Source organism: Bos grunniens, chromosome 11 (assembly GCF_055505025.1).
Source record: "Bos grunniens cultivar Pamir isolate PY7600 chromosome 11, Bosgru_T2T1.0, whole genome shotgun sequence".
NCBI lineage: Eukaryota > Metazoa > Chordata > Mammalia > Artiodactyla > Bovidae > Bos > Bos grunniens.
Window position 1 is genome coordinate 101,269,193 of NC_141175.1, and position 11,492 is coordinate 101,280,684.

At 43.0% G+C, this 11,492-nt stretch overlaps 1 protein-coding gene across 2 annotated transcripts in view; it reads left to right on the top strand.

Annotated features, from left to right (window-relative positions):
* The window catches only part of CREG2 (cellular repressor of E1A stimulated genes 2), a 38,917-nt gene extending 27,784 nt beyond the window's left edge, over positions 1-11,133 (top strand). Inside the window, exon 4 of one of the 2 annotated variants that reach the window (XM_086323886.1) lies at positions 7,017-7,458. In XM_086323886.1, coding sequence (XP_086180012.1) covers positions 7,017-7,347 — 331 coding nt within the window. In that variant the 3' untranslated portion in view covers positions 7,348-7,458. Of the gene's footprint in view, positions 1-7,016; positions 7,459-10,786 lie in introns of those variants that run through there. The other variant, XM_086323884.1, reaches the window with a different exon arrangement.
* Positions 11,134-11,492: the final 359 nt, after the last annotated feature.

Below are 11,492 nucleotides of genomic sequence, written 5' to 3' on the forward strand. Positions count from 1 at the left end.
TCACATTTTAATTTTGATTCAATAATACTTCCAAGAACAGTAACTAAAGTGTGGACTCACAGCCTCCAGCCAGGCAGTAGGAGCTTTTGCCATCTTCCCGGCCCCCAACCCCACCTTCCCAACCTCCCACTTCCTCAGATCTTCTAGCTTCTCTTGACCAAGTGCCTGCATTAAACCCCACTTTACTTGAAATACCTGGAGTGATTGAATGCTGCCTGACTTGCCTTTCAACATAAAAGAAACATTTGTGGCATTGATCTCTGAGTTTCTCATGCAAGAAAAAAGCCTTTGTTCTGTCATGACTGTGTCTGACGTTTCCTAATTTATCATATAATATTTTAATAAACCTTTGTTCTGAACTTATATGAATGCCACTGTTTATAGGCAGTTTAAAAGGATTTTGTAGTTGACCTAAAATAAGGTCCCGAAAGTGTCTGGAAATAATAAAACAGGGATTTTTGTTTATTTGTTTTTAAACACAGCAGGGTTTTTGTCTTTTGTTTGTTTATTTTTTAAATGTATGTAATTTCTTAGATGGCAAAGGACAGGGAAGCCTGGCATGCTGCATTCATGGTGTTGCAGAGAGTCAAACACTGTTTAGCCACTCAACAACAAATTTCTTTTTTTCAATTTTTTTTTTAATGTGAAGTGAAGTCACTCAGTCATGCTCGACTCTTTGCGACCCCATGGACAGTAGCCTGCACCAAGCTCCTCTGTCCATGGGATTTTCTAGGCAAGAGTACTGGAGCGGGTTGCCACTTCCTTCTCCAGGGAATCTTCCCGACCCAGAGATCGAACCCAGGTCTCCCACATTGTAGACAGACCCTTTACTGTCTGAGCCACCAGGGAAGTGGATCATCTTAAAAATCTTTTGTTGAATTTGTTACAAAAATTGTTTTTGTTTTTATGTTTCAGTTTTTGGGCCATGAGGCATGTGGGATCTCAGCTCCCAGAGCAGCTATTGAACCTGCACCTCCTGCATTAAAGGGTGGCCTTAAGCCCTGGATCACCAGGGAAGTCCCTAGAAGTTATTTTTAAATAAAAATTGTACTCATGGTATCCTTCTGGAATGTAGCTGGTGATTTTGAAATTTTTGAATAAAGACTCAATTCTCTCTCCAGACACTATACTGAGAAAGGAAAACTGCCCTGTCCTTGCCCTGAATCTGGCTGGCACACTAGATGTAGAGTCAGTTGCAAACTTAACTGGCAACATTTCTCCCAAGATCATGCTACAACTGTAAAATGTCATAACCAACCCCTTTTTGGGTGACTTCTGATTTCTCAGTGAGAAATCACATTCTAAATTCAGCAGCTGTCAGAAACTTTGATGTTTGAAGTCTAATCAGTAATGTTACTGCAAAATTGGGCTCACTTCTTGGTGAGTGTCAAGCCAAAAGGCACAACGAAGCCAGAGATGGGGAGAAGGAAGGATGGGAAAGAAGGAATTCATTATCTGCAACAAATAAGGAAAACACTGGGGCTCTTTCCCAAAGGAGTGCCTCCCAAAATCGAGATAATTTTAAGCTAACGGGTACATGCACATGCATGAAGGGGCTTGAGTAGAGGAGAATTCAGCATAGAATTGGGGCAAAGGTCAACAGAGTCCAAGCTTTAGTAGATAAAATTCAAGGGTCAGAAAAAGTTAACATCATCATCTCTTCAGTTTGTCAGTTCAGGCGCTCAGTAGTGTCTGACTCTTTGTGACCCTATGAAATGAAGCATGCCAGGCTTCCCTGTCCATCACCAACTCCTGGAGCTTGCTCAAACTCATGTCCATCCATCTGGTGATGTTATCCAACCATCTCATCCTCTGTCGTCCCCTTCTCCTCCTGCCCTCAATCTTTTCCAGCATCAGGGTCTTTTCCAATGAGTCAGTTCTCCGCATCAGGTGGCCAAAGTATTGGAGTTTCAGCTTCAGCATCAGTCCCTCCAATGAATATTCAGGGTTGATGTCCTTTAGGATTGACTGGTTTGATCTCCTTGCAGTCCAAGGGACTCTCAAGAGTCTTCTCCAAAACCCAGTTGAAAAGCATCAATTCTTCAGTGCTCAACTTTCTTTACAGTCCAACTCACATTCATATATGACCACTGGAAAAACCATAGCTTTGACAAGATGAACCTTTGTTGGCAATGTCTCTGCTTTTTAATATGCTGTCTAGGTTGGTCATAGCTTTTCTTCCAAGGAGCAAGCATCTTTTAATTTCATGGCTGCAATCACCATCTGCAGTGATTTTGGAGCCCAAGAAAAGAAAGTCTGTCACTGTTTCTATTGTTTCCCCATCTACTTGCCACGAAGTGATGGGACCAGATGCCATGATCTTAGTTTTTTGAGTATTGAGTTTTAAGCCAACTTTTTCATTCTCCTCTTTCACTTTCATCAGGGGCTCTTTAGTTCCTCTTCACTTTCTGCCATAAGAGTGGTGTCATCTGCATATCTGAGGTTATTGATATTTCTCCCAGCAAACTTGATTCCAGCTTGTGCTTCATCCAACGCAGCACTTCGCATGATGTACTCTGCATAGAAGTTAAATAAGCAGGGTGACAATATGCAGCCTTGACATACTTCTTTCCCAGTTTGAAACCAGTCGGTTGTTCCATGTCTGGTACTAACTGTTGCATCTTGATCTGCACACAGGTTTCTCAGGAGGCAGGTAAGGTGGTCTGCCTTCTCATCTCTTTAAGAAATTTCCACAATTTGTTGCGATCTACACAGTCAAAGGATTTAGCGTAGTCAATGAAGCAGAAGTAGATATTTTTCTGGAATTCTCTTGCTTTTCCTGTGATCCAATGGATGTTGGCAATTTGATCTCTTGTTCCTATGCCTTTTCTAAAACTAGCTTGAACATCTGGAAGTTCTCAGTTCACGTATTGTTGAAGCCTAGCTTGGAGAATTTTCAGGATTACTTTGCTAGCTTGTGAGTGAGGTCGCTCAGTTGTGTCTGACTCTGCGACCCTGTGAACTGTGTCCATGGGATTTTCCAGGCAAGAGTACTGGAGTGGGTTGCCAATGTGAGATGAGGGTAATTGTGTGGTAGTTTGAGTATTCTCTGACATTGCCTTTCTTTGGGACTGGAATGAAAACTGACCTTTTCCAGTCTTGTGGCCACTGCTGAGTTTTCCAAATTTGCTCATCTTATCCTGTGAGAACTCCAGAATTGCAACTCGCTGCTGAACAACCATGAACAGGAGAACGTTGGATCCCACCAAAAAATGATAGCCCAAGCCCCAGGGCAAAGGAGAAGCCTCAACAAGATGGTAGGAGGGGCAAAATTGTGTTTAGATTCAAAGTCCATACCCGGCAGAACCTTGTGCGCACCAGGACCCAGAGACCCCACAAGAGACTGAGCCAGACCTGCCTTTGAGTGTTTGAGTGTCTCCTGCAGAAGCACAGGTCAGCAGTGGCCTGCCTCAGGGACAGGGGCTCTGGCTCTAGCAGATCTAGGAAGTGCAGCATGTGGCATCAGTCGTCCTGGAGAAGGTCGCCATTAGCCCCAACAAAGGGCACAGGCAGACAGCCCACAAACTGGAGAGGCTCCAGTTGATCCGGTGGTTGAGTGCTCAAGGAAGGAGGGGTTCAAATTCTGCAAAACAGCTCAAGACAGCTTCAGGTTAATCTTTACCATTGAAACAGAACTTGGAGTCTTTACAACTGATTTATTATCTTTGCTATTGTTTTTTCTGTTGCCTGATAACAGCTGCTTGTTCTTTCTTCCTGTAAGATCAGTATTACTGAGACCTGTTCAAGGGCAAGCATTGTGACCAGGCTTAGATCACAAAATGGCTTAGACCTGGGACTTCCCCGGTGGTCCAGTGGTTAAAACCCCAAGCTCCCAATGCAAGGCACATAGTTCACTCCCTGGTCAAGAAACTAAGATCTTAAAATAAATAAAAAGAGAAAAAAATTGAAAAAGCAAAACAAAAAAGAACTAAGACCCTCCATGCCACATTGTGCAACCAAAAAGTAAAAAATAGTAGAAGACCAAATATACATATATTTTTAAATGGCTTAGACCTAAAATGGAGCTTCTCTGGTGGCTCAGATGGTAAAGAATATGCCTGCAATGCAGGAGACTCAGGTTCGATGTCTGGGTTGAGAAGATCCCCTGGAGAAGGGAATGGCAACCCACTCCAGTATTCTTGCCTGGAGAATCCCATGGACAGAGGAGCCTGGTGGGCTATAGTCCTTGGGGTCATGAAGAGTTGGACATGACTGAGCGAAAAACACTTAAAACCTAAAATGGCTTCTCTTGTGTCAAACCGCAACATCTAGGGGACTTCCCTGGCACTTCCAATGCAGGGAGCACAGGTTTAGTCCTGGCTGGGGGACGAGGATCCCACATGCTGAATGGTGCAGCCGAAAAAAAAGCTACCTCTGGTTCTTTTTCTCCAGGAACCCACTACCTTATCTGCTTATAGTAGAAAGGAAATATTCCACTTTGCCTGGAAGATCTATGTCTTTAACATAGAAAGTAGCCTCTATTTCAACCCTAATGCAGGCTCCGAACATAAGTCTTTATAGGAAAGACCTTGTGTTGGTATCTTGACTTGTCATTTCCAAGAAACAGGGCCCTAAGTCCACTTTGCAGTTTAGACCCAAAGCTGACCCGTTTGCCTCATTGAGGCTACCCAAACATTGCTTCATTTAAATTTGACTCCTTTCCCCCTATATCACATAATAACCTGGTTTCTTTCTTTCACTGATGAAATGCCTTAGGCTCTGCTGGAATGCAGTCTACCTTCCCAGGAGCCGGGAAACCTGTTGACCATGGGGTTTGTCCTCAGAACACTGGCTGCCGGAACCCGGTGATGCCATCCAAGCATCTCATCCTCTGTTGCCCCCGCTCCTCCTGCCCTCAACCTTCCCCAGCATCAGGATCTTTCTTTTCTAATGAATCGTCTCTTCATATCAGGTGGTGGGATGGCATTATCGACTCCATGGACATGAGTTTGAGCAAACTCCAAGAGATAGTGAAGGACAGGGGAGTCTGGCATGCTGCAGTCCATGGGGTGACAAAGAGCTGGACATGACTTATTTACTAAACAACAACAACATGAATTGAATCCACATGCAACTGATTTATAAGGCATCGTGCTAACTTATTAATGTTCAGTTCAGTTCAGTCACTCAGTTGTGTCCAACTCTGCGACCCCATGAACCGCTACACGCCAGGCCTCCCTGTCCATCACCAACTCCCAGAGTCCACCCAAACCCATGTCCATTGAGTCGGTGATGTCATCCATCCATCTCATCCTCTGTCATCCCCTTCTCCTCCTGCCCTCAATCTTTCCCAGCATCAGGGTCTTTTCAAATGAGTCAGCGCTTCACATCAGGTGGCCAAAGTACTGGAGTTTCAGCTTCAAAATCAGTCCTACCAATAAACACCCAGGACTAATCTCCTTTAGGATTGACTAGTTGGATCTCCTTGCAGTCCAAGGGACTCTCAAGAGTCTTCTCCAACACCACAGTTCAAAACATCAATTCTTCTGTGCTCAGCTTTCTTTATAGTCCAACTCTCACATCTGTACATGACCACAGGAAAAACCATAGCCTTGACTAGATGGACCTTTGTTGACAAAGTAATGTCTCTACTTTTTAATATGCTATCTAGGTTGGTCATAACTTTCCTTCCAAGGAGTAAGCATCTTTTAATTTCATGGCTGCAGTCACCATCTGCAGTGATTTTGGAGCCCACTAGATCATTCAGATATGACCTAAATCAAATCCCTTATGACTACACAGTGGAAGTGAGAAATAGATTTAAGGGACTAGATCTGACAGACAGTGCCTGATGAAATATGGACAGAGGATCATGACATTGTACAGGAGACAGGGAGCAAGACCATCCCCAAGAAAAAGAAATGCAAAAAAGAAAAGTGGCTGTCTGAGGAGGCCTTACAAATAGCTGTGGAAAGAAGAGAAGCCAAAAGCAAAGGAGAAAAGGAAAGATATACCCATTTGAATGCTGAGTTCCAAAGAATAGCAAGGAGATATAAGAAAGCCTTCCTCAGTGATCAATGCAAAGAAATAGAGGAAAACAATCGAATGGGAAAGACTAGAGATCTCTTTAAGAAAATAGAGATACCAAGGGAACATTTCATGAAAAGATGGGCTCAGTAAAGGACAGAAATGGTAGGGACCTAACAGAAGTAGAAGATATTAAGAGGAGGTGGCAAGAATACACAGAAGAACTGTACAAAAAGGATCGTCACAACCAAGATAATCACAATGGTGTGATCACTCACCTAGAGCCAAATATCCTGGAATGTGAAGTCCAGTGGGCCTTAGGAAGCATCACTACGAACAAAGCTAGTGGAGGTGATGGAATTCCAGTTGAGCTATTTCAAATCCTGGAAGATGATGCTGTGAAAGTGCTGCACTCAATATGCCAGCAAATTTGGAAAACTCAGCAGTGGCCACAGGACTGGAAAAGGTCAGTTTTCATTCCGATCCCAAAGAAAAGCAATGCTAAATAATGCTCAAACTTATTAATGTTAAAAAAATAAAATATTTGTAGTAAACCATAATCGTTGGTTTTGATATTAGAACTATTAGGTTTGAAGCCAAATTAGCAATACTGCAAGGTAAGCCTCAGGACAAAGGAAGACGGAGGCAGTGGGGAGACTTTTCTGGATCTCTGAAATGTCATGAGCAGGTGTGGGAAGCTTCTACAGAGGAGAGGGAGCCAAGATTCTGGCATCTTCTTTCTGGCAAGTGGAGATAGAGTGGCTGCCATCAGAACACTGACTCAGCCTTAGTAATATCTCTGCTTCTTTCTTTCTGCTATATAGTAGCCAGTTAAAAAGAATTTTGATCTTGCTGCACTTTTCCTTTATTTGTTCAATAAACATTTATTAAGTATGAGCATGGCAATTGTACTGGGTATTGGGACTACAATGCTGAGTAAGGCATGAGCCTGCTTTTCACTTGCAGTGATAATGTAAAATATATAGATAAATGGCTAGACTCTATCTTTAGAAGATTCCACCCTCTGCTTTCTTTTCTTCATCCTCCAGGGGCCCCAGATGGATGAGCCTTGCCAACTGGTTTTACCACAAGTTCCTGGATTTAGTTGCAGCTGGGCTCCCAGTGGTCTTCAGAAATCCATTTGCCCATATCCAGCCTACTCGGAGTCTCAGTCCCCAGCAGCTGTTTCAGTTCTTTCCTTTATCCTTAAAACCCCATACCCGCCCCATCGCAGTCTCTGGTGACCTCACTTTCCGTTCTCTTGAGAAATGTGAGTTGCCCACAGAGAATGCCTTCGGCTTCCTGATCTGTCTTTGGATCCAAACTTGCCATTTCATCCTCTCCTGTGATGAAAGAAGGTATATACCCCTTTTCTTCTAAGCTTGTCGATCCCACCTTTTTGCAACTTTTTGCAGACCTGACCACTCACTCACTCACTCTAACCTCCACCCTCTATCTCCACTTATCCCTGGTTCTGTCTCCTCACCCTACGCACTTTCCCAGCTCCCCCACTCCAAGAAAGAAAATGTTTCCCTCAATCCTACATTGTTGTTGTTTAGTCACTCAGTCCTCTCCGACTCTTTTCAACTCCTTGGACTGTAGCCCACCAGCTCCTCTGTCCATGGGATTTCCTGGGATACTGGAAGGGGTTGCCATTTCCTTCTCCAGGGGAACTTCCTGACCCAGGGATCGAACCTTCATTCCCAGTCTTGCTTCTCCTCAAGTGATTTAAAACAGCATATACTTACAGCCCCCAATCCTACAGTCAATAATGTCCTTGTGGTCTTCTTCCTTCCAATGCCTCCTCTTCATTCTCTTGCCCTTCCCAACCACTACTCCTTCCTCTCAAGGTCTTCTACCTTCTCTCATCAAATAGTTTCCTTTGCTGGGCATTTCAATCCTTATGGCTCCCTCATCATCTTTATGCCGTCCACCTCTCAAATTAGGATCCGAGACCTCACCTGTCTCTAGCTGCTGACCTACCTTTCCAGTGCACATTTCTCCATGAGTGACTTGCCAAGCACCTCAAACTCAATCCAAGCCAACTCATCATTGTCCCACCAAACCAGTTCTTCCTGCTGCTTTCTCTGCCTTTGCTTGGCACTGTCATCCTTCCAAGCACCCTTTCTTTCCCTTGTTGTTCATATTTGAGCAGTTTTAAAACCTATAAATATTGCCTCAATCACAGCTCTTTATACACTGTCATTCCACTCAGATCCCGCCGCCAATACCCTTGTTCAGTCCATCCTATTGGTCTCTTATTATGTAAATAGTCCCTTAGTCTTCGTTCACTCCAGTCTCATCCTCTGTAGATGTCTGGTCCTCAAAGATATGAGGTTAATCTTCTAAATCAAAGTAGAATCATGTCACTTCCTGGTTTAAAAAAATGTCAGTGGGTCCCTCTTGTCTACCAAGTCAAGGGTAAACTTCATGGTATGGAATACAAGTCCTATGTAACTTGGCCTCAAATACATTCTGACCTTCAGTCAGTTCAGTTCAGTTCAGTCACTCAGTTGTGTCCGACTCTTTGCGACCCCATGAATCATAGCACACCAGGCCTCCCTGTCCATCACCAACTCCCGGAGTTCACTCAGACTCATGTCCATCAAGTTGGTGATGCCATCCAGCCACCCCATCCTCTGTCGTCCCCTTCTCCTCCTGCCCCCAATCCCTCCCAGCATCCAGGTCTTTTCCAATGAGTCAACTCTTTGCATGAGGTGGCCAAAGTACTGGAGTTTCAGCTTCAGCATCAGTCCTTCCAATGAACACCCAGGACTGATCTCCTTTAGGATGGACTGGTTGGATCTCCTTGCAGTCCAAGGGACTCTCAAGAGTCTTCTCCAACACCACAGTTCAAAAGCATCAATTCTTCGGCACTCAGCTTTCTTCACAGTCCAACTCTCACATCCATACATGACCACTCTGACCTTATCTCACTCTAACTTCTATACTTATTTACCATTCAAAATTGGCTACTTGCTGGGCTCCAAACACAACCCTCATTTTCCCACTTCCAAATCTTTTCTTATACTATGTCCTACATCAAATGCCTCATCTTTTCACCTTATCAACCCCATCAAAATCTTAAACATCACTCAACCCAATTAAACAGTGGGAGAGGATCCAAATAGAAAGTTTTTCCAAGAAGACATACAAACAGTCAAAAGGTATATGAAAAGATTAATCATCAGGGAAATGCAAATCAAAACCACAGTGACATATTGCCTCATGGCTGTTAGAACTACTGTTATCAAAAAGATAAGAGATGAGTGTTGGCAAGGATGTGGAGAAAGAAAACCCTGTTAGTGGGAAAGTAACCTGGTACAGCCACTATGGAAAATGTTATGCGGTTTCCTCAAAAAATTAAAAATAGAACTACTATACAATCTGGACTTCCCTGGTGGCTCAGATGGTAAAGAATCTGCCTGTGGGAGATTCTCCTGTGGGAGACCTGAGTTCAATCCCTGAGTCGGGAAGATCCTCTGGAGAAGGGAATGGCAACCCCCTCCAGTATTCTTACCTGAGAATTCCATGGACAGAGGATCTCAGTGGGCTGCAGTTCATGGGGTCACAAAGAGTTGGATACAACTGAGCAACTAACACATGCACACAGCATACAACCTAGCAATCTCATTTCTGCTTGTATAACCAGAGGAAATGAAATCCTCATCTTGAAGAGATATCATCATCCATTCAACACTATTCACAATAGCTAAGATATGGTACAACCTAAGTGTCTGTCAATGGATGAATGGATAAAGAATACACATAGTTCATCCATAAAAAAGAGGAAAATTTTGCCATTTGTGACCACATAAAAGAAGCTAAAGGACATTATGATAAGTAAAATAACCCAGGCACTGAAAGACAAAGACAAGCAATATGGTATGACATATTTAAAACCAAAAAAACTGAAGTCACATATAGATGATTCATACTGATGTATAGCAGAAGCTAACACACTATTGCACAGCAATTATTCTCCAGTAAAAAATGAATTAAAAAGAAGAAAAAAAAATTAAACTTGTACAAACAGAGAGTAGACTGGTGGTTTCTAGGGGCTGAGTGGTGGGGGAAATAGGGAAATGTTGGTCAAAAAGCACAAACTCTCAGTTATAAGGTGAATAAATTCTGGGGATGTAATGTACAAGATGGTGAAAAGAGTTAGTAATACTATATTTAATACTTGAAAATTGCTTTTAAAATGGTAGTTATGTGGGTGAGTGCTAAGTTGCTTCAGTCGTGTCCAACTCTTTTCGACCCCATGGGCTGTAGCCCACCAGCCTCCTCTGTCCATGGGATTCTCCCGACGAGAATACTGGAGTGGGCTGCCATGCCCTCCTTCAGGGGAATCTTCCCAACCCAGGGATCAAACCCATGCCTCTATGTCTCCTGCTTTGGCAGGCGGGTTCTTCACCACTAGCACCACCTGGGAAGCCTGGGTAGTTACATGAGATTATTACATTAACTTGACTGGTAATTATTGCACAATGCATATCGAATCACCATATTGTACAATATACATCAATACCATATACATCATACACCATATACATCAATTTTCACTTGTCAATTATGCCTCAATAAAGCTGAAAAATAATATTTTTCTCCCTAAAAGTTTTTTTTTCAACATCATTCAAATTTTAGTTCATATTCACTGCTTCCTTTAAGCATCACCAGATTTTTCCACTAGAAAGTTCTCTTATTATTTGGAGCTTCTCTGATACGTACTAAAACTTGCCCAGTAATGAGACATAGAAAAATGTGCATCTTATCCCTGCTAATTGTAAATAATCTTGTATCTGATCTATCTTTGCAGCTTCCCATACAGTGCCTCATGGGCTTTGCTGGTGACTCAGTGGTTAAGAATCCGCCTGCCAATGAAGGAGACATGGGTTCAATCCCTGGGTTGGGAAGATCCTCTGGAGGAGGAAATGGAACCCACTCCAGTGTTCTTGCCTGGAGAATCCCATGGACAGAGGAGCCTGGTGGGCTACAGTCCATGGGGTTGCAAAGAGTGGGACACGATTTAACGACTAAACAACAGCAATAGAGTGCCTCATGCAAAGTATGGTCCCTGTCACTAAGCACACTACTCAGTTCAGCTGAATTTTTTTCTTTTTATGTCAAAGCTTTTTTTTGATAAAGGAAACAGTAGATTGATTTACCCTCTGGCACAAGCCCCTTGTCCCTTGGCAGACCATTGACAAGCAGCTTACAGACTGGCACCAGTCCACATACAGGTAGGGCCGCCCTGGGACACAGTATCTTCCAATACATATTTTAAATGAATAGTACGCTGGTCAATGGGCAGTCTGACTCCTCTCTATTAAAAGTCATTATCGATAACCTTATTCACTAGTTTTTACTTAGTGTCACATGCTAGTTCCCTATCTGTCTTAGTTCCCTGTAATTTTTTTTTTCATCGCTTCTTGATGTAGAATCTTTCATCTTGGCAAGTTAACATGAAGGTAAGTTTATCAAATGTAATACACAGAGAAAGAAAACTTCTGGATTAGCCAATT